Source organism: Delphinapterus leucas, chromosome 19, assembly GCF_059928025.1.
Source record: "Delphinapterus leucas isolate spDelLeu-1000000601 "Yukka" chromosome 19, BTC_Dleu_Yukka2, whole genome shotgun sequence".
NCBI classification, from domain to species: domain Eukaryota; kingdom Metazoa; phylum Chordata; class Mammalia; order Artiodactyla; family Monodontidae; genus Delphinapterus; species Delphinapterus leucas.
Genome location: NC_143147.1, coordinates 48,679,429 through 48,702,142, shown reverse-complemented (window position 1 = coordinate 48,702,142; position 22,714 = coordinate 48,679,429). Strand labels below are relative to the sequence as shown.

Here is a 22,714-nt window from a genome sequence, read left to right as displayed (position 1 = left end):
TCCCCAGGGGAGGGGAGAGACCTCAGCTGGCTGGGCTAAGGCTCCCAGGGGACACGGCCCCGCCCTCCCAGCGCACTGCGTGGGGGAGAAAGGACCAGCTGCAGGGGGGAGGGAAGAACCCCACCAAGGGCGCCTAGGGTGGAGGAGGGAGGGAGTTAACTCCTTAGCCCCCAGAGGGAAGAAGCTGTTTCCTCTTCTCAGCAGGGAGTTTGAGGACCCCCTGGCGCTGCTTCCTTGGGTCTCCAGGAAGCTCCCCTTCTCGCATTTCTGAAAGCCTGGTCCCTACAGAGTGGATGGGTTGGCTTCCATCTTATCCTCCTAGAACACCTCTCATTTTGCCCCAGCTCCTGTAAGACTCTTCCCTACAAGTGATTACCTGGAAGGGCCTCTCCTACTCAGCCCTTTCTTTTTTTCACTGTCTCACTGTCTTCTGGGAAGGTGAGACACCCCTCTCTGAGAATGGGGGAGGGAGACAGCTTTGCCCTAATACTGGAGGTTTTCACTTGGGTTGGCGAGCCAGACCTCTCTTGGGCCCTTCCTGCCCTCTGCCCTCCTGCTGGGGGTTTCTGGTGCTGGGAAATTCCCAGGGAAAAGACATGGAAGGCTGAGCTGTACTGGGTGCCAGGAGATGGAAAATGGTACCAGACAAGAGTATGCAGAGATACCCCCTTCCACCTGTGGCTGGTCCTGTTTTCTTGACACTCATTCATGGCCAAATACTTGTTGAGAGCCTACTCTATACCAGGCACTGTGTGGGGCAGGACGGGAGGAACAGACAACCAGGAAGAGGGTGAGGAGTAAAGGGTGCTGGAGATTGGAGGAGGAGAGTCCTACCTTAGCAAACAGAGGAGCCCTCCGCTCTTAGGCACCCAAGGCTGTCCCATGGGTTTAACACCCTGGAAAGAGACAGAGACGGGAGATAGACGGCATCCCCAAGGACCTCTCCCTACTATGGTTTTTGCCCTCCAAGGACACTGAGTTGCCAGGAGACTCTGTGCCTCACTGCTGGTGGGGCCAGCGTGAAGGGGGATCATCCTTCCCACTTTCCGAGGTGACGGAGGGGCAGGATTCTGTGTACTCGATCAGCCAGCGCCCGAAGCCCCAGGACTCTGATCTCAGCCTCACTCCAAGTCCACCAAGCACAAAAACAGCATCTCTTCCACCTTTACCCGCTGGTGGGGCCTGGCTGGCCTGTTCTGTGGCACTGATGCCACCCAGTCCTCTCCCCTGGCCCCAGCTACTGAGCCCTCCTTTCCAGGTCTGGCCGCCCCATGGATGTGCCCAGCGTTGCCTGAGGCAGGCCCAGGTTGAGGGCATGGCTAGCGTGGCTGTAACCAGGCCCCATCCCTGTCCCCCTCCCAGAGACATGAGGTGGGCCCCAGCTGTGTGCACATACTGAGTCTGACGTGTTGACATTTGGGGCGGGGGGGCGGATCTTCTGCTTCTTTTGAATCAGGAGTTCACCTACCTGCCGCATGATGTCTGGGACATCACAGGCATGGCACAGTGACCGAGGCGGCCAGAGGCACCGTGACCTGGCTAGTGGGGGGAAGGAGGGGCGAGACTTTCTCTTTGTGTGTGTCTCTGCAGCTGGTGTGCGTGTATGTGTGTACATATGTGTGAATGGGTATCCATCATGTCTCTGTCTGTTTCTGTGACTCCCTAGGGGCCAGGGGGCCCTCTGTGATTCTGCTTGTGGGAGTGTGTGTGAACAGGGCCGGGGGTGCATGTTTTGTATGAATGGGGTTGGTCCACGTATGAATAGCTCTGTCTCTGAGTTTCTGTTTCTGGGGTTGTTTCTGACCATGGAGGGCTTTTCTCCAAGTGTTTGTGTCCCTTTGTGGGCGTGTCTTTGTTGCTCTGGGTGTGTTTGTGGCGATGTCATTACTGGAGGATGTCTGCGCGTCTGTACGCAGCTCTCCGTGTGGGCGCTGTGGGTGGCCTGTGTGTACACGGTGTGATGGTGGTGGTGGATGAGGGACGGTGGCCTTCTCTGCAGAGCCGTCCGTCACCACTGGGGCTGCAGACATGACTCTCGTCATAAACCTTCCCCTGCCCTCTGCCTGGCTCTGCCTACCCTGCCCCCACCCCCCCCTGCCATCACACGTCCACTCGCTCTGCTCTCCCTCCCCTCCCCAAGGCCACAGGCAGCTGTGGCTACAGCCTGATACTCCAGTCCCCCACCTCCCCTCCCCTCAGCACCTGTGGGCATCCCCTGACACCCAGATTTTGCTGTCCCCTTCCTCTGCCTCTCTTGGAGCAAATGCTGGGGGGAGAGGTGGGGACTGTGGCCCAGAGGGGATGGTCCTGGTGAGTAAACCTCTTCATCCTAGCCCTAGCCTGGCATCACCCCCACCCTAAAGATCCGAAGCCTCCAGCCCAGCAGGGCCCCTGTCCACCTCCTTTCCGCCACTAAAGTATTCAGACGGTACAGGACACCCCGCCATGGTGTCCTCCCCCCATCAGGGGCCCTTGGTGTCAGTCCCCTCTGCCAGTGGCTCTGAGGCCTAGGGAATCTCGTCTGTTGGTGCCAGGCACCCCAGGGCCAGGCCATCTGCTGCCTCTGTCTTCCTGCGGAGGCTGGCACCGGTCAGCAGGGTGCCCTCAGCTTTGCCAAGAACCAATCCGGCCTCCGGGCCACTCCTCCCTTGTCCTTAGCCATCTGGAGGGGCCTTCTGGTCTCCAGGGAACGCAGGGTGACTGTAGCTTATTGTGAATGAGGAGGAACCTGAGGCCCCCATTCTAGGGGAGCAAGGAGCCCTCCCCTCTCATCTGTTCAACCACAGAACATTGCCGACACTCCCTTGCTGTCCATGGCTCCCCATCCATTGCCCAGTGCTGTGGGGTGATGGGCATCTGTCCACTTTCCCTATAACCCAGGTCCATCATGTTACACAGGCCTCCCTGCCCTGGGCTTGGCCCCCTGCCTCCCTCTTCCACTCCCTGCCCCATCAGCCCTCCTGGGGTCCAGTCCCATCCCACTCAGCTTCACACAAATACTTTCTGCTTGTCCAGCCAGTTAAGTCTCAATTCTTTCGCTTGGCATTTAAGGGCGCTCCTCTGGCCCCAGGCCCTTCTTCGCAGCCTAACCTGCTACTTTCCCAGGCCCTGCACCCCAGCCAAACTGAACTGTTCCCTCAACACACCCTGCACATGCCTCCCCAGGCCCTCTGCTCAGCAGGCTCTTCCTCCCAACCTCCGGCTGCTCATTTTTTAAAGACTCACCAAAAATGCCACCTCTTCCGGGAAGTTTTCCCTGGCCAGCCACAACCAGATGCCATTTCTCTGACCCTGCAGCTCCAATTCAGCTCTGCCAGTGTCTCACGTGTTCCCTGTATCATGGTCATCTGCGTCTTTTCCTGCCTGTAACTCTCCGAGGACAGTTACTGTGACTAGGTTATGTGGCTTATAAATGTCTGGAATGATGGCTCTCCCCTCCCCCAGCAGCAGGCCTGGAGCCTGCTCAGGGCCATCCCGGGCCTCCGCCTCCGTAAAGAATGGGATGTACCAGGCATGGCGTCCTTCCTGTTCCTGGGAGGGTGGAGGGCCCATGTCCCAGGGCTGAGTCCTGAGCGCCAAGGGTCTCTAACCTGCCCCTGGCCCTACTCTGTCCTCCCAGCGCCCCCGCATAACCATCTCTTCTCTTATTTCCATCAGCAGCCAAACTACTGGAGTTTCAAGGTCAGTGTGTGGTGCTTCTGCGTCCGTGACAACCGCATGTGCTCTCCCGCCCCTGCCCCTCCCTGCACATGCTTTGCACAAAGTTGGACCGTCTGGTGTGGGTGGTGGGTGTGGGACTGCAGGCTGGGTCTGCTGCTTTGAGAGAGCCTGGGTTCGCCTGCCAGGGGCTTGTGGATCCAGTGTGGGAGTTTGTGCCACCCGTGCTGGGGATCTGGGCTGGGGATGCTCAGGCTTCCCCAGGACGTGAAGAGCATTTGGGAATGAGAGAGGCATTTTCCCCAGCCTGGAGGGACTGCTGGCTCCAGAGGACGGAAGTGGACCCCGTGATCTTATTGAGGGCCTTGTTCTCTGAACTCAGACTTCATCTTCCAGGGAGGCCCTGTGACTATAATGGGCCCCTCATCCCTTTCTTACTTTCCACTGTGGGGAGCTGGTCAGTGCCAGGCAAGAGACTCACAGACTTACACCCCCAAACCCATTGCCCAAGTGGAGGGCTGGGCTCAGGGATGGTGTCTTCCTGGCTCCTCTGGAGAGTTTGGACCATCCACAGCTGGAGAGATGTCTGTCCCCTCCAAGGGCATCCTGCTGACCCCCAAGGGAGCACGCTCCTGGACCTCCTCTTCTCTGGCACCAGGCTCAGAACTGAACTAAGTTAGACTGCTGCTTGCGTCCTGGAGTCTCTGGTCCCTAAAATCCTGGGCATCATGACAGGGGGTGGGAGGTATACATTCCAGACTTCCCTAGTGTCAGTGTCATCTTTTTTTTTTTTTTTTTGAGGTACGCGGGCCTCTCACTGTTGTGGCCTCTCCCGTTGTGGAGCACAGGCTCCGGATGCGCAGGCTCAGTGGCCATGGCTCATGGGCCCAGCCGCTCCGCGGCATGTGGGATCTTCCCAGACCAGGGCACGAACCCATGTCCCCTGCATCGGCAGGCGGACTCTCAACCACTGCGCCACCATGGAAGCCCACCCCCCAGTGTCTTCTTGCTCCAAGCATCTTGTTTGCATGCATCCTCCCAGAGAAAAGTTCTTGAATCAGAGAATCACGGAATTGTAGAGTCGTGGCATCAGGCATATAGCCTTTTTGGAGGAAGCAGTAGAGCATAGTGGTTCAATGCACGGGGCCAAGGGCCAGGCTGCCTGGTGGTGAATTCCAGTCTGCCACTAACTAGCTGGGTGACCTGGGGCAAGTTACATAATTCTCTGAGCCTTGGTTTCTCCTCCATAAAATGGAGCAGCAGCTACATCATAGAGTTGTTGTAAAGGTAGAAGAAACGCGAGACTGCATGTCTTAAGCACAGTGCCTGGCTCATGGTGAGCCTTACCTCATTAGCTATTAGCATCCTGGAATCACCTTGGGAACTTGTCAAAACCCTTGAACCCCAGGCTCCAAGCCCCAGAGATTCAGATTTAGTGAATGTGGGGCACTGGAAAGAGTGTTTTTAAAAGCTCCCAAGTGATTCTGTCCTAGCCTGTGGACAGCTTTTGGGAATCTCAGATCCTAGTCTGACTGCCCCACTCAGGGTTCCGTCTGCCTGATCTCTGACCAGGAGTCGTCGGTTCCTCACTGGAGCATCTCCAGGGACCGGTGCTCACTGCTTCCGATCTTTGGGAAGCCCTTTCCTATCTTTGGAGAGCTCCGCTTAAATTACTGTTTTGTTCTCTTGCCATCTCCCTCTAGTCAGGAAGTCCTTCTGGATGTCTCACTGTTTTTCTGCTCTGTTGTCCCAGCCCAGGGCTGGAGAGACATGCTAATGGGCTTTCTCTCTTCTCAAGAGGGTTTTCTACAAAGGCTGTGAGAATGGAAAGGCGCCCAAGAGGCCAGGATGGAGACAGGAACCGGTGGGGCAGGGAATGTGGGCATCTCTTCTCGCAGGGTTCCCTGGGCAGCCTTCTCAGTCCCTAGGATCCCTGCCCCTCCTTCATTCTGGCCCTTGTTCCATCTTCTTATTGGCAACTCACTTGTGCCCCCCAGGCACCGTGGCCACCTCCTACTCTTCATCCCTGCTAGCTGCCTCATTTTGCCTGAATTCTGTAGCCCCTCATCCATACTAGCCTGGCAACCACTGACCTTCCAGTTGCCTGGCAACCTCATGACCACCAGACCAGGCCTGGTTCCCCACACTGGGAAGAGAGAAGGGCGTAGGCCAGCACTAGTGATCAGCCTAGAACTGAGCTGCAGGGTCCAAAGTCTGGGCACAGGCATTCGCCCAGTGGGTCCAGTTGCTACGCTGCCTCCCTCCTCCCCAGAACCATGCCCACCCGCTGGTCAAGGCATTGTGCTTGAGGCTGGATGCCCGCTAATGTCCCCAAATCTGACCTGCTATATCTCCAAGCCCTTGAGGACACTTTGGGGACAGCTGGGCACACTGTCCATCAGAGGAAGATGCTCTCTCTTTTCGAGAGTGCTAATCCGACTGGAACATTAAATTGAGTTAATGTGAAGATGGAGATTAATTAGGGTTTAATCAGGACTTGGGGATGGAGGGAGCTGAGGAGGAGAATAAATACTTCCTTTTTAGAGACACTTTTACTGTTTTTAAAAAAATTATAAAAATGATACATTCTGATTGCGCAAAGTTCACCCGGCAGAGAAATGTATAAAGTAGAAAGGGAATGCGCTGTCTCAACCCCAAGATAACCAGTGTTAATGGTTTTGAATGATTTGTTGCTGTTGAAGATAGGCAACATATTTTAAAAAAAAATACAATTGGGCAACATGATTTTTCTCTTGATAACATGTATATGTGGTGATACATCTAATATATATATAACGTTACATAACAGGGAATGATGTAGATCTGATTCAGTATCTTTCTCCCTTAAATAGATGGGTTTCTGACAGCAACCAGGTTTGAGGGGAGGGGCTGGAGCAGACTGGCAGGAGCTGTGGCCCTGAGTGACAGCCCCAGCTTTCAGCCAGAAGTAGGCTCTTGAAGTGCAATTGAAATCAGGGTGTCCCCTCTCCCAAGGAGAGAGTAATCGAGCTGTCCCTGGGGCAGGGAGTGGTCACTGAGTGACAGCCTTCCCTGGCCCCAGCCAGGTATCACCCTCAGCTGTGGCTTCAGGGCAAGGGGCTGCTATGTTGGTACTGGAGGAGGCTTTTCTGGGAGGCTAGCCAGGCAGGTTGGCTGTGTGGCAGCATGTGCCATGCAGGGAGGGGCTGAGGCCTGGCACTTATGATGTGCTCGTGTGGGCTGAGCATGTGCACTGCATGTACTAGGCAGGTAGTCTGTGCGAAACTGGGGTCCACCTGGCTTTGGGAGGTTTGGGGTGGTCCTCCCAGTCACTCTAAGTCCAGGACATTGTTCCCAGCTCTGTGAGGGCCCATACCTCCCAGAGCTGGGATCCTGGGGTCCTTAGCTCTCTGCTTTCTCCCTGCTTCCCGCCCCCACCCCAACCCTCTGAACTCCACGAAGGATAAGTTCATCGCTCGCGAATCCGCCGCTTAATTAATGTCTGGAACTAGTGCCCCAATTTGCTCAACGATTCTGCGGCTCACCTCGGTGACAAATTTGTGTTCTTATTGTTCTTTGGAATCTTAAAATAGCAGGTGTGCCCATGGCTCCCGCTCAGATGGTTTCTTGTCTGGCTTCCCAGGGTGCCTGAGTCCTTTGCCCACTCCTTACCTGCTGGGTGTCCCGGGGAGGCCAAGGCCCCAAGAGGTTGGGGAACTCTCCTGCAGCCACACAGCGAGTCTGGAATCCAGGAGACCCTCCGGGGTGTGTGTGTATGTGTGTGTGTGTGTGTGTGTGTGTGTGTGTGTGTCTCACTGGCTGGTTGGCTGGGGCTCCCTGGGCCTGGATGGGGGCAATGGGCAGAGTGAAGGGGTCATTCCTGGTTCCTCTTGCCCCGCCCTGCCCCTGCAGACCCGCAGCTCGCGCCACACTCAGGGATCCCAGCCTGGGCTGGCAGACCAGGCGGCCAAGCTGTCATACGCCTCCGCTGAGTCACTGGAGACCATGTCGGAGGCGGAGCTGCCCCTGGGCTTCAGTAGGATGAACCGCTTCCGACAGAGCCTGCCCCTCTCCCGCTCAACCAGCCAGACGAAGCTGCGCTCTCCAGGTACTGCCTGTCCATCTTCCCTCCAGGCTACTGGCTCCTCCCTCTTCTCTGCTCACCCTGGAACCCTGTCCAGCCCCTTTATCACTCCCTCTCTTCTCAACCATCTTTCTAGTAAGCCTCTGGCTCCCTTCCCCCATACCCATCTTCCCCCCCTCCCCCCAGCAATCTCCTCCCCACAAGGCCTCTCCCTCCTCTGTGGCTTCCTTTCCAACTTTCCTCCACTTCTCTCTTCCCTCACTTCTCTCTCCCTCGGCACCCCCTGCCCTGTCCCTCTCTCTCCAAGCCTCCTCTCTCCCTTAGGCTTCTCTCTCACCCCCTTCAGCAGCCCCCCTTTCCTTCATCCCCTCCCTTCTCACCTCTCTCCCCCAAAGCAACCACTCCCTCTCAGTTTCTGCCCCACCTGCTCCTGCCCCCAATTCCATTTCCTCGTCCAGACTCCAACCTGCCTGGGGTCGAGGAGGTGCCTTAAGGGGCCGGCAGCATGAGGAGTGCCTGGGTGCACCTGCACTCCGGGGCGGCATCCGGTCTCAGACCCTGCCTCTGCGGGACCAGCGCGGCTCCCCAAGGCTCCCCGGGCCGCCGGCGTGGTGGTGATAGCGGCCCTGACAGCGAGGGCGGCGTCTCCTTCGCAGGGGTGCTGTTCCTGCAGTTCGGGGAGGAGACTCGGCGCGTGCACATCACGCACGAGGTCAGCAGCCTGGACACGCTGCACGCACTCATCGCGCACATGTTCCCGCAGAAGCTCACCATGGGCATGCTGAAGTCGCCCAACACAGCCATCCTCATCAAGGACGAGGCTCGCAACGTCTTCTACGAGTTGGAGGACGTCCGGTGGGCGTGGCCCCGGGGGGGATGGGGTGGGCCTCCCCATACTCCTCCTCTGAGGGGGGGTTCGACGCCGCAGGTCATTCCCCAGCCCCCTCCTGACCCAACCTCAGCCCTAACCCCTCTCCTCCCGGAGCCCTACCGCCCCGCCCCCTTCTTCGGTCATCCCGGCCCCACCCCCTCCCTTTAAATCATCCACCCCTGCTGATTGGCCTTGGCTTGAGCTAACCTGAAAATGGCTCGTGAGGCCGAGGAGCTGTACGGGGTGGAAGCTGCCGAGTGTGTGTTTGTTGGTGGCAGGCAGCCCGAGGCACGAGATCCACTGAGCAGGGAGTTAGGAAGGGGCTGGGGCTCGCGGCCCTTCTTGGCCACCCCTCTACCGTCTGCCTGGAGTAGCTTCCTCTCCTCATCACAGGGCTGGGGGATGGTGACCCTCTGCACCCCTCCCGCCCCCAGGGACATCCAGGACCGCAGTATTATCAAGATCTATAGGAAGGAGCCACTCTACGCCGCTTTCCCTGGCTCACACCTCACCAACGGGGACCTCCGGGTATGGCTGGGGAGGCCCCGGGCATTGGGGAGGCTGGGCAGATGGGGTCCAGGAGCACAGAGTCTAGCCACTTGTCACCAGGGACAGCTTTGGAGAAGGGAATGTGGAGGCTGAAGCAGAGGGTGGCCTCCATTAATTGTGGAGTCATGGAGGAGTCCTTCCCCTCATCTGCCACTTTCCCCTCTTGTCTGATCAGATTTCTCGAACCCGCCTCTAAATATTTTAGGAGACCTCTCTCAGGAACCACCCCTTACCTTTTCGCTTCCCATCCCCCACCATAGGGTGGGCTGGGGGTCGCTCCTCTGGTGCCTCTCCCTCCACCACTTCTTCCTCCGTGCTGGGAGCCCTGAAGGGAAAGGGGCCCAAGATGCAGCAGGAGGGTGGGAAGGCAGAGAACAGAAGGGACTTCCTAAGCGTCAGGGGGGAGCTGCTGGCTCCTCAAGTAAGAAGCAAGGGATCCCCCTTTGTGACCAGCCCTGTGGGGTTCGGGGGCTGTCTTCTGCACAGAGAGAGATGGTGTATGCGTCGCGGGAGTCATCGCCCACGCGGCGCCTCAACAACCTGTCGCCGGCGCCTCACCTGGCCTCCGGTTCGCCGCCGCCGGGGCTACCGGCGGGGCTGCCGTCGGGCTCGCCGTCCCGCTCGCGCCTGTCGTACGCCGGGGGGCGCCCGCCCTCCTACGCCGGCAGCCCCGTGCACCACGCGGCCGAGCGGCTGGGAAGCGCCCCCGCTGCACCGGGCGTTAGCCCGAGCCCCAGCGCCATCCTGGAGCGGCGCGACGTGAAGCCGGATGAGGACCTGGCGGGCAAGGCGGGCGGCATGGTGCTGGTAAAGGGCGAGGGCCTCTACGCCGACCCCTACGGGCTGCTCCACGAGGGCCGCCTGAGCCTGGCCGCGGCCGCCGGCGACCCATTCGCCTACCCGGGCGCCGGTGGCCTGTACAAGCGCGGCTCGGTGCGCTCACTCAGCACTTACTCGGCCGCCGCGCTGCAGTCCGACCTGGAGGACTCGCTGTACAAGGCGGCGGCCGGAGGCGGCCCGCTCTACGGCGACGGCTACGGCTTCCGCCTGCCGCCCTCGTCGCCGCAGAAGCTGGCCGACGTGGCTGCGCCCCCCGGGGGCCCCCCGCCGCCGCACAGCCCCTACTCGGGGCCGCCCAGCCGCGGCTCGCCGGTGCGCCAGTCCTTCCGCAAGGACTCAGGCTCCTCGTCTGTCTTCGCCGAGAGCCCCGGAGGCAAGACCCGCAGCACCGGGGGCTCCTCGACGGCTGGAGTCCCCCCTCCCGAGCTCTTCCCCGGGCCTGGGGAGCGCCCGCTCGTTGGGTTCGGGCCGCCTGTGCCAGCCAAGGACACGGAGACCAGGTGAGGGACGCTGGCGAGGCCCGGGGCTGCGCGGGTGGGGTGGGGAGCGGGGACACGGCAGAGTCCGTGGCAGGTTGTGTCCTGGACTCTCAGACCCGGGAATCCTTGTAGACCCGGAGTAGCCTTGAGGGGTCGCCAGAGTATCTTGGCCGTGGCAGGGAAGGCACTGGAAAGACGTTTCATCTGCAAGGCCTGAGAGCTGGACGAGAGGGCCCCAGACAAGGACCCTGGAGACCTGGGTTTGCATCCGGTCCCTGAGCCTCAGTTTCCCCAACCAATATTAAGGCTGAAGTAGAACTCTTTATTTAGTGCCTTTCCTGCTCAGACACAGAATGTGCCGCCATGAGAGCTGTCCAGCACAGGGCCGGCTGAAGTCCACTGGGGAGGGGGTGCTGGTAAGAAGTGGGGATGGGGAGAGAGGCACATTTCTTTAAGTAGCCTCCGAGCTGGGGAACTCTTGCCCATCATTCAGCTCCCTGCTAAGGGTGCAAGGCTGGAGGAGGTAACCAGGGCACTGAGCTGCCCCCCCTCTGCCCTCAAGCAGCACCGCTAAGAGGTGAGAAGAAACGATTCATTCACACAGCTTTCTTGTGGCCTGTGTGCCAGGCACTGCACTGGCCACTGTTTATGCCAAGCTGAGCAAACACAGTTCCCGCCCTGCCTAGTGAGGGAGACACAGCAAAAAATACTTGTTCTTCCCTTGGGAGGGTGTACTCCTCAAGGCTGTTGGGGACTCTGGGATGGCTTCAGAGGAGAGGGTAGGGAGGAGGGCATGCTGGCAGGGGGAATACATGTGCAGAGACCCAGAGTGACCTGGGTGGGGCCCATTAGGGAGCCAGTGATGAGAGATGAGTCTGGAGAGGGAGGGGGTGACTGTCAGACAGGGAAGGGCCTTTCCAATGTTGGGGGTGGGCTGTGGACCCTTAGGCAGTGGGACCCTTTGAATTGTCTGTGCTGGTGGCTGGGGAGGGAATGGTATTTCTTCTAATTATCCATCTTAGGAATGGGGCGCTGGGCAGGAGGGACCCCATGCCCAGAGATGGGGTTGCTCAAAGCCACCGTCTTCCCCAGGGAGCGCATGGAGGCCATGGAGAAGCAAATTGCTAGCCTCACTGGCCTGGTGCAGAGTGCCCTGCTGCGAGGCTCGGAGCCGGAGACCCCCAGGTGAGGTGTTTCTCCCAGCACCACTGCCCAGGCATGTGGGTGGGCAAGAGGGAGGGAAGGCGAGCAGCAGGAGCCCTGGGCTCAGCTCAGCCAAGGTCTCATCATTTTGCCCTGGGTGAATCGCCTCCCTTCTCTGGGACTCCATCCTAAGATCAGGGGACTGGAGGAGTTTATGTTAAGGTCTCACCCAGCTTTGACAGTCTGGGGCCTGGACCCCCTGATGGCCATCTTTTCCCTGTGCCACAGTGAGAAGATTGAAGGCTCCAATGGAGCAGCCACCCCCTCAGCACGTGAGTGACCCTTCTTCCCTCCCCCACAGGTTCTTGCCCTCTCTGAGCCTCCGATTCCTAATCTGTAAAGTGGCTACATCACCAGGCTTCAGTGGATAAATGAGTAGTCACCTTAGACCAAGATGCCTTCGCTCCGGCGCTTTGCTCCTCGCAGAGGGCTGACCACTAGTTGGGGCAGGGAGCCAGAGCCACGTCTCTCTGTGGCTGCTGTGTGGGGTCAGGAGTGGGGAGGACTTTACCCCAGGCTCACGATTTATTCCCTTTCTCCCGTCCTCGTGGTCCCTGTCTGCAGCCTGCGGGTCAGGCAGCCGGAGCAGCGGGGCCACCCCAGTGTCCGGCCCTCCCCCGCCCTCGGCCAGCAGCACGCCTGCGGGGCAGCCCACTGCCATCAACCGTTTGCAGATGCAGCTACACCTGCGTGGCCTGCAGAACAGCACAAATGACCTGCGCAGCCAGCTTCAGCAATTGCGGAAGCTCCAGGTACCACCCTCTCCGGGGCCTCGCCCTGTATCCCGCTTCCTCAAACCCCGCCCCCTCAAACCCCGCCCCGCCAGAACCCGCCCACGAAACTCCTTCCTGCGAGTCTGCCCCATCCCGAGGCCCTCCGCTGCCCACTGGGGTGCTCTCCGAAACCCTCCTCGAACTCTCGCCACCTCGCTGAGTCTCTACTCCCTCACCAAGCCCCCATCCCTCGCCCGGGTCCCCCTCACTGAGCCCTCTTGCCCCTTTCCTTAATCCTCACCGCTCTCCTGAAGCCCCAGTGCACCTCACTGAGCCCCCTTCTCCGGTCAGTATCCCTCAGGGCAGTCCCTGTCCCTTCCTGCCCCGCATTCTCTACCCCCTCCCCTCCCTTGGGCGGAAGCCCTTCCCCCAGATCCCCTCAGCTCTCCCTTCCTCAGCCCACACAGTCTTCCCGGGCCCGCCCCGCCTGGCAGATGGTCCCACCAGTCAGGAGCCTGGCATCGCTCTGCCCGCTCCTCGAGAGTATCCCAGGGCCCGTCAGGTGAGAATAATGAGTAGAGACAGGCTGGAGAGGGGGCAGAGAGTTGCCATCTGGGCAATGGGTAAGATCTCGCCCACCCCCACCTTTGCCCCAACTCGGCCTTAGAACTCGGTTTTCCCGGCGCAGCCACGGAAGCTCTATCAAACCCCAGTGCTTGAGTCCTTCATCGAAGCCATAGCCATGCAGCCGCAAGGTGGGCAGGGCCCTACGTAGGGCCACCCCTTGCCCCCCAAATATCCGCTATCCCGTTCTCCTGCCTCAATATTTACCCAGAACGAAACATTTTCCTCCGCCCCCCACCATCTTACTCCCTCGCTGCAGCTAACCGCCACAGCCATGCAGCTGCACCTTCTGCAGGGCCCAACGTGGCACTCCTCCCTCCACTATCCCAGGCCGTTCTCCTCCTGCCTCTATTCTTCCCCAGAACTAAGCCCTCGGCCTGTGCCCCCCGCCATCCCACCCTTTCACTGCTGCTCACGGCCACAGCCGAGCACTGGTATCTTCCGTGGAGCTTGCCCCGCGTCGGGCTCTCCTCTGCCTGCCTCCTCCTAGCCCTCTCCCGGCTGCGCGCCTCCGTTCCCTCCCACCCGCGTCCATCGGTCCATCTGCGTCCCGCAGCTACAGAACCTGGAGTCTTTGCGCGCGCTGCTGAAGGGCACGGAGGCGGAGCTGAGCATGCGCGTGTCGGAGGCGGCGCGGCGGCAGGAGGACCCGCTGCAGCGGCAGCGCACCCTAGTGGAAGAGGAGCGGCTGCGCTACCTCAACGACGAGGAGCTCATTACCCAGCAGCTCAAGTGAGGCTGGGCCCAGCTTTGGAGGGAGGGCTGGGGGTGCGGCCTGGGTGGCCGGCAACCTGGTTTCACGGGGAGGCGAAGCTCCCTTCCTTCTGAATCACAGGTGACGTTCTGAAGCCTGATTTCCTTCTCCTCTGTGGCCTGATTTCTCTGTGACCCACAAACCTTTGACCATCTGGCACAATTCCTGTTTTCTTTTTTTCTGGCTTGATGCCTGCTTTTGCTATAGTCTTGCTTCCTAACGGTCCACAGTCTGGCTTCCCCGTGGCCTGCAGCCTTACTCTCATGCGTCCAGCTGCCCGATGTCACTCTGCCCTCTGCCTGCTTTCATTCTGGCCTGTGACCCGTGCAAACTGACCCTCGAGTATTCAGGTGGAGCTTTCAGGTGTGGCCAGCTTGGTCAGCTTGGTGCTGACCAGTCACAATTGCCACCACTCCAATTCTCTGATCTCTGAGACCAGGTATAGCCAAGGAGAACCCTCCTCCCGTCCTAGTGCAGCTGAAACAGGGCTCCAGGAATAGAGAGCCCCAAATGCTTAGACATGGAAGGGTTAACAGAAGACAGTCCTCTGCTCCAAATTTAACAAATGGCTGTCTGGCCAAGATTCGATTGTCTGGCACCATTGAAGGGAGAAGCTGCCTGCCGCTGTCCATCCACTGAGTGAGCGGCCCCAGCCCACTGCAGCCTTCCCTGGTCAGTCCCTGGGGTCTGAGACAGAGGCCCTGCTCCTCCATCTGGTCTCCCTCTAGGTGGTTCAGGGCACAAGGGGCCTGAGGTCCAGCTCCAACACTGAGAGGCTGTTTGATCATGATAGTTTTTGCCCTTCTCTGCACTTCAGCTTCTTCACCTGTGCCCCGTATTAAGATTTTCGCAATTCTTCCCAGAGAGGACTTGGATTCTACTGGTCAGCGACTTGGAGCCAGGGAGGCTGCTCAGAGGAGCCCAGCTTTCTCACCAAGCTCGTAATTGGCTGTATCACTTGCAAGGGGCTACTTGAAAAGGGTCCCTGCTCCTCAGTCTTGGGCGCACAGCCTATAAGTACATGTGCTTTTCAGTGATGCACAGGGCAAAGATTCTCATGAAACCTTGTGGCTGAGATGAAATAAGGGGCCATCCCACTTGGAAATAAGCTGGTGGCAGCCACTGCATCACCCCTAGTGTGACAGCTGAGTGTCAACTCTTGTCAGATCTCCAAGTAGACTGATGGCTGCCAACCCCCTTACCAAGGGAATTCCATTTACTCAACTTTCCTGTCCCCTTTTTGCCCCTTTTTATTCAGCACAGAGGAGCGGGATTGGAATTTTCAAAAGGAACTTTACTGAGACATTAAAGGAAAATAAAAGGAAATATAAAAGTACAGAGGCAGAAGGGATGAAAGGATGTATTTATGCTCCTGTCATATGAGTGTCTGGTCCTCAGCTTCCTGGGGACCTCAGTTCTCCAGGAGTACACAGACTCCCTACCCGCTGCCGTGTTATCAAACCCATTGCTCAGACTGCTCACTTGAGAGAGCTTGGGGGCTGATATATGCTTCCGGCAGGATTCTCCATCTACTTCGAAAGGAGTTCCTGCCCTTTTTTGGGTGGGGCTTGGGCTGCGCACCAGCACTGCAGTGGCTTCGGCTTGGCCAGGGGGACGTCCCTGCCCAGCTCCCATAGCCTCCTGGCATTAAGTCAGCCAGCAGGCCCATCCTTACCCCTGCTGTGGCTGCAGCCCCTGGACACTTGCTCTTGCTCGGCTTCACTCTGCCCCTTCCTTTTGCCCCCTGGCATCTTGCTGGGAGTAAAGGCTGATTCGGTGCTTCACTCAGCTTGGCTCACTCACTTGACCTTGTAGCCAAGCACTTGAGCGCTGTCTAGACGTTGCCCTTAGGGAAAGCCTCTGCTGACTGAGACCTTTTGGCCTCTGGAGCATAATGTGACCCAGCCCAGGACCAGCTTTGTACGCATGTGACCCGTGTAATCGCACAGGGCCCCATGCTTGTGAAGGCCCATGCTTGGTTTAATGCTCTGCTGTCACTACCTTGAAATTCTTAACTTTTAAACTAGGGGCAAAATCTTCATTTTGCTTTGGGACCCCCAAATTATATAGCTGGCTCTGTCCTGACCCTTACCTCTCAACTCCTCTAGAACTAAACCTGGGTCTGGAAACCCCACTACTTTCTGATCCCAGTGCCTAGACTTGGGCTGGTCTGGACTCACTTGCAGAGCCTGCCCAGGTTATGGGCCCCCAAACTTTGGCAGACGGTAATGATCAGAAAATCGAGGTGCTAGTTGAGCCTGAGGCGGGCCTTGTCCCTTCTGCCTGAGAGTTGCAGTGTTATTTCCTCCTGAAGGCTTACCTGAGTGCCCTTCCTCTGCAGAGTGATGTTTGAGTGACCATTTTACAAAACTGGCCCACCCTGAGCCAGTCAGGTTATCACACACATCAAAAGAGAGTTGTTCTTTCGCGTGTGGCGGAGGGAAGGCTGGGTGGGACAGCGGGTGGGTGTGGGGTGATGTTAGTCCAGTGTGGGAGGGAGATGCAGCAGAACCCAATGGCTGAAGTCAGACAGGAGTAGATCCTGCTTTGCCACAAAATAGGTGTGTGACCTTGGACAGGTTAGTTAATCTCTCTGAGCCTCTTTTTTTTTTTTTTTTAATGCCAAAGCCCATTGTTAGGGTAGCTTAGTTAGGGTAGCTAATTAATTAGTTAGGTTAGCTGCTATAACAAATTGTATAATGGTTCAAAAGAAATCAATATACCTTTCTTTCTCATGGAACAGTATTGGTGGGTTAGCGGAATGGGTTTCCTCCACGCAGTCATTCAGGGACCCAGGCTAATGGAGGTTTTGCCATCTTCAATAGGTGTCTTCCAAGATTATCCACAGGGTCATTTTCTTTCAACCAAGAGGAAGGGGAAATGAGCATGGAGGAGCTTACATGGGAGGTTTTTAGGCGCCAGGTCTGGAAGCAGCGTGTAACCCTTCCACTCATATTCCATTCACTAGACCTCAGTCGAATGGCCACTTCTACCTGCAAGGGAGGCTGGGAAATGTAGTCTAGTGCCTAAGCTACTGTCTGTCTGTGTGTAAACTGGAGGTAATAATGGTTCCCACTCACAGGATTTGTTGTGAGGATTAAATAAGGTAAAGAAAGTGAAGAGATGAATGTGCACCTGGCAGGCCATAAGCACTTAGTACAAGAGAGCTCTTTAACTGGTAGTGCTGACTCACAGGATTTTGTCCTTGGCTCCAGTGTGATCTGTCTTTTCACCCGCTAGTTGGATGAAGATGTATAAAGCATGCTGATAAGATTTGCTGATAACACAGAGCTCTGAGGGGGAGCAAATCTGTTGGATGGTAGAACTGAGATTCAAAAGTTGTTCCTACGTGGATGGTTGAGCTGAAATCCAACAGATGGGATTTGACAGGAATGTATGTAGAGTCCCGCATGTGGGTCAGGGACATCAGTGACTCAAGTACAGAACTGAGGTGACCTACCTGGGCAGAGTTCCTTCTTTCATTTATTCATTCCTTCCATAATTATTTACCAGGCATTTATCCTGCTCCGGGCACCATGCCAGGTGCTGGAAATCAGAGATGAATCAGAAAGACATGGTGTCTGCCTGCCTAGAGTTGCTTAGCCCAGGAAACAGGAGCTCCAGGGAGGAAGCAGACCCCCAACCCCAAGTGTAGGGAAGGGGGGAGAGGTTCCCATTGGAACCTGAGGATGAGTGGGAGTTAGTCACACGTGTGCGTGCGTGCGTGTGTGTGTGGGGGTGCTAAACGGAGTGTTCTAGGCAGAGGAAATGGCATTATAGAGGCCCAGGGAGAGCAGCACATACGAGGACCTCAGCAATTCTGGATGGTTCTAAACAGAAGCAAGCCAGACGAGGAGGACAGTGGATGTAGCTGGAGGGAAAAGAAGAGCAGCTCCCAGGGACTGACCCCTTGCGTTAGCTCATTTAATCCTCACAGTGGCCCCAGGAGGGAGGAACTCTTACCATCCCCATTTTTTTGGGTGAGGAAGTTGAGACCTGGAGACAGTCAGCAGCTGGGCCCGTGAGCCATGGCCGCTAAGCCTGCACGTCCGGAGCCTGTGCTCTGCAGCAGGAGAGGCCACAGCGGTGAGAGGCCTGCGTACTGCAAAAAAAAAAAAAAAAAAATGTTGGGATCCATTTCGGGTTCAAAACAGGCGGTGGTGACTCGGTGGTCTGATTTACATTTTAGAAATATGGAGGGTTTTAAAATGACACAAGGGCTTCCCTGGTGGTGCAATGGTTAAGAATCCGCCTGCCAATGCAGGGGACACAGGTTCCAGCCCCGGTCCGGGAAGATCCCACATGCTGCGGAGCAACTAAGCCCGTGCGCCACAACTACTGAACCTACGCTCTAGAGCCCGTGAGCCACAACAACTGAGCCCGTGCACCACAACTACTGAAGCCTGCGCACCTAGAGCCTGTGCTCCGCAACAAGAGAGGCCACCTCAGTGAGAAGCCCGTGCACCGCCACTAAGAGTAGCCCCTGCTCGCCGCAACTAGAGAAAGCCTGAGCGCACCAACGAAGACCCAATGCAGCCAAATATAAATAAATAAATAAATTTTTAAAAAAAGAAAAAAAAAACCCCACAAGCTCAGCATAAACCATCTGAAAATTGAAAGCAGCTTTGTCATTGAGGAAAGAGGCTGAGTGTCTGGATCACTGGAGCAAAGGTAGATGGACGTGGCAGTGCCACCCTGAAAAAAAAGAGACGCTTTAGGGGCCCATGCAAGTGCCTCCAGTTCTCTGAAAAGCTGCCAATTTCTCTGCTGTGTCCTTGGCATAATGAGGATCATAGGATGCAAGTTATCGGGAGGGAGATTTGGATTGATGTTAAGAAAGATCAGAACTTCAAAGAGGAGACCCAGGGCACCTGTTAGGGAGTGCTTCTGTCTCATCTCTGAAGTTTGGCTTTCTGATTTCACTTGGGCTTGTGGTCTGGTGAATGGCTTTTAATTTTGATCTGATTGGTGGCCTGATTTCTTTCCAGCTGCCCAATTTCAGGGGGCTGGGCTGGGGCCAGAGGGGCTGAAAGGGTCTTTCTGTGTGGCTGCAGTGACCTGGAGAAGTCGGTGGAGAAGATCCAGAGGGACGTGTCCCACAACCACCGACTGGTGCCTGGGCCCGAGCTGGAAGAGAAGGCACTGGTGCTGAAGCAGCTCGGGGAGACGCTGACTGAACTCAAGGGTGAGCCTGGGGGCACCCCTACCCCCACCCCACTGCCTGTCCTCCCAGTCCTCGGAGCTGCTCCCTCCCCAGCTCACTCCTTCCCTTCCCCTCAGCTCACTTCCCAGGCCTGCAGAGCAAGATGCGGGTGGTGCTGCGTGTGGAGGTGGAGGCAGTGAAGTTCCTGAAGGAGGAGCCACAGCGCCTGGATGGGCTACTCAAGCGCTGCCGTGGGGTCACAGACACGCTGGCCCAGATCCGAAGGTCATACTATCCCTGAGTTCTTATCTCTGACCTCCACTTTCCCAGTGAGGTCACATGCTGAGCTAGATCAATAAGTCAACCTGACCCCTTATCCCAATTCCCACAAAGCTCACTGGTGTGCCCACTGGATCTGCACCTCAGCTCTGATCTGTGGCCCCGTGCATGTTGTAGGCTTGGCCCTCCCATTTGCCGGATGCAGTCACTCCTCCCCCAGGCCCTTCCACTTGTCCTGCAAGATCCCAGAGCCCTCCTCAAACCCCACCTCCCCCAGGCCAGGCTTCCCTCCTATGGGGCCACCACCCTGCAGGCCTCACAGCTGCTCCCAACTCTCCCAACCCCAGGCAAGTGGACGAAGGTGCATGGCCACCCCCCAGCAACCTCCTGAATCAGTCCCCCAAGAAGGTTACAGCCGAGACTGACTTCAACAAGAGCTTGGACTTTGAAATGCCACCCCCCAGCCCTCCACTGAAGCTCCACGAGATGAGCGGGCAAACCGAGGGGGCCCCTCCGACCCCGAAGGCGGGCAACCCCACCAAAGGCCTGGACACTCCTGGCAAGAGAAGCGTGGACAAGGCTGTGTCTGTTGAGGTGCTGGGCCCGGCATGGGGGGGCCAGAACTAGGCTCACACGTTCTCACCACCGTCCTAGATTGGCAGGTGCCAACACGTGGGGACTTGTTCCTGGGGGAGGAGGAAGTCTGAGAAGCATACTGAGGGTGACATTAGTCCTGCTAGACAGAAAAGCATATTATAAACCTATGATAATCAAGGCAGTGTGGTGTTAGCATAAGAGTAGATTATGTGCTCAGTGAGACAGAATAGAATGTCTAAAAGCAGGTCTAAGTTTATCCCAAGAGTAGTTTGTAATGAAGGTGGTATTCCAGGCTCACAGGGAAAGCATGTAATACTCAAGGAGAAGCCCGAGGCTCGGACCAAACGGGAGGCTTCCTTTCCATTCCTTGCATGTGTGGCCGAGGCCCCAAAGGTCCAGGAGCAGGGCAGCCACTTCAGTCCTGACTGTCGACCCCTCCTCTCAAGGCTGCCGAGCGGGACTGGGAGGAAAAGCGGGCAGCCCTGACCCAGTACAGCGCCAAGGACATCAACCGGCTTCTGGAGGAGACACAGGCAGAGCTGCTGAAGGCCATCCCTGACCTGGATTGTGGGAGCAAGGCCCACCCAGGCCCAGCCCCCACCCCTGACCACAAGCCCCCCAAGATGCCCCACGGTCAGAAGGCAACCCCCCGAACGGAGCCCAGTGGAAGGAGAGGCTCAGGTATGGGGGCAGGTAGGGGGCTGGCGAAGAGCCCAGAGGAGGGGAGCCCCAGCCTCAGGAGCTCTCAGGTTGATGGGGGAGGCGCTTGGGAGTGAGAATCTTTGTGGTCAGGCTGCCAGAGGAGGGAGGTGCTGGCCTGCCCCTCGTCCATGAAGGGAGACCCAGAAGGACGGGATAGCACTGGACTCCATCCAGGGATTTTTCCCACTGCTCTGACTTCTGCTGAGAGGACCATGCAGGGAGGATGAGCAAGTCCAGGCAGAGGGTCGTCCCCCTGCACGTTCTGACCCAGTGTGTGTGCCAGAAGCGAGGCTGTGGTGAGACGGGGTGCGGGTGCAGCGCTGAGCTATACGGACAGGGTTCCTGTGCTCCCTGAGCCTGTGAGAAACCCGAACCAGAAATGGCAATTGTCATTCACGCGTTTATTCATTCCTGCCACATATATTTGTTAAGCACCCACTTATCTGCTAGGTGCTGGGGATAAGGAGATAAGGCTGCTTTCAAAGAGCTTAAAATTTCATGGGAGAATAATACTAACATCTGTGTTTATCAAGCACTTACTATGCGGCAAGAACTGCTCCAAATGCTTTTCTACGTATCAATCCTTATAATTTTGCAACAATCCCAGGAGGCAGATACAGTAATTATTTCCATTTTACATATGAGGACACTAAGGCTCAGTGTGGTTAAGTAATCTGTCCCAGGCCATACCTTGTGTGTAAACCGGAAATAGGATTCAGGTGCTAAATGCTGTCCTAGAGGAGGCCCTGGAAGGGCAGGAAGGGCTTCCCATGGAAGGGGACTTTCCATTGGAGCCTTGCATTCCCCTGGCCAGTGAGAGAGGGCATTCCAGGGAGAAACAGCACGTACAAATGCCTGGAGGTCTGTGTTTGGTGTTGCCCAGCTGGGTCCAGACCAGGGATTAGTAAGCAGAGCTGAAGCTGAAAGGTTGGCAGGCTCAGAGGGTGCTGGGCCAAGAAACTTGAACGTGGTTTGGGGTCATGGGGAATCGCCGGGGGATCAAAGGCAGAGGAATGTCAGGCTTGAGGGACTTTTCTGCAGGTTGCAGGAAGCAGCCCCCACCCCGGGAAGAATTGGGGGAAAGGAGAGCCTGGTGGGTGGGGTCAGACTCTCAGAATAGTACTCTCTCTTGACGGAGAAAGGATGAAGATCTGTGCAGGGCAGGGCTGAGGGGTGGGCAGGAAAGGGATGGATTAGAGCAGTGATTCTCAAACTTGAACATGCACGTGAAATCACCCGGGGATCTGCTAGAACGTGGATTCTGATTCAGCAGCTCTGGGTGGGGCCTGTGCTTCTGCATTTCTAAGAAGCTCCCAGGTGCTGCCAATGCTGTTGTTCCACGGGCCACACTTTGAGTAGCAAAGGATGAGAGTGCTGTAAGGGGAGGAGCAGAAGGGCTTGGGGTTGGATTGCACGGGGAGGTAGGAGAGAAGGAGGAGGGGGCCTGTGTCCTTTCCCCTGCGCGTTCCTCTCCCTTCCTCGCTGGAGGAGGAAGCCAGGTTTATCCTAACCCTGGAGTCAGATGTGGCGCACAGACTCCAGGGTTACGAGTCCCCTGACCCCCAGTCCCTTGGCCTCCCGCAGATGAGCTGACAGTGCCCCGATACCGCACGGAGAAGCCCTCCAAGTCGCCCCCGCCGCCCCCTCCCCGCCGGAGCTTCCCCTCCTCCCATGGCCTGACCACCACGCGCACTGGAGAGGTCGTGGTCACCAGCAAGAAGGACTCGGCCTTCATCAAGGTACCACCACCGCTTGGGTAGGGGTCAGGGGGTCGAGTTGGGGGGATGCCTGAGATGACCTCTGGAGACTCTCTGGGGTGGTCCCCTCTCTCAGAGGAAGTGGAAGGAAAGAAAGGAGGCTGGCCAGTGGTGACTCTGCTTCTGGCTTGGGCTTCCTCCATGGCAAGGGACCATCCTGGCACTTGAGGAGCTGGGGCAGGTGGGAGATGGTCTGGAAGTGCTAGGGCCTAGGAGACGAGCTGGAGGTGCCCAGAGCCTGGTCTTCATGGGGACCGGGCCCTTGCAGAAGGCCGAGTCTGAGGAGCTGGAGGTGCAGAAGCCCCAAGTGAAGCTGCGCCGAGCCGTGTCCGAGGTGGCCCGTCCGTCCTCCACACCCCCCATCATGGCCTCTGCCATCAAGGATGAGGACGATGAGGACCGCATCATCGCAGAGCTGGAGGTGGGTCAGGGGCGCACCTGGCCCCCCTGAGTCATCAGCCAGGCCCCCCCGCTTTGCCTGTC

At 57.4% G+C, this 22,714-nt stretch overlaps 1 protein-coding gene across 1 annotated transcript in view; it reads left to right on the top strand.

Annotated features, from left to right (window-relative positions):
• Positions 1–22,714, top strand: part of SRCIN1 (SRC kinase signaling inhibitor 1) — a 67,040-nt gene that overhangs the window by 29,733 nt on the left and 14,593 nt on the right. Inside the window, exons 4-18 of the mRNA XM_089901177.1 lie at positions 3,658–3,681; positions 7,549–7,744; positions 8,377–8,575; positions 9,026–9,119; positions 9,627–10,480; positions 11,552–11,644; positions 11,891–11,934; positions 12,227–12,414; positions 13,556–13,731; positions 18,808–18,938; positions 19,034–19,181; positions 19,523–19,769; positions 20,219–20,453; positions 22,059–22,213; positions 22,500–22,652. Coding sequence (XP_089757303.1) covers positions 3,658–3,681; positions 7,549–7,744; positions 8,377–8,575; positions 9,026–9,119; positions 9,627–10,480; positions 11,552–11,644; positions 11,891–11,934; positions 12,227–12,414; positions 13,556–13,731; positions 18,808–18,938; positions 19,034–19,181; positions 19,523–19,769; positions 20,219–20,453; positions 22,059–22,213; positions 22,500–22,652 — 2,937 coding nt within the window. The remainder of the gene's footprint in view (positions 1–3,657; positions 3,682–7,548; positions 7,745–8,376; positions 8,576–9,025; positions 9,120–9,626; positions 10,481–11,551; positions 11,645–11,890; positions 11,935–12,226; positions 12,415–13,555; positions 13,732–18,807; positions 18,939–19,033; positions 19,182–19,522; positions 19,770–20,218; positions 20,454–22,058; positions 22,214–22,499; positions 22,653–22,714) is intronic.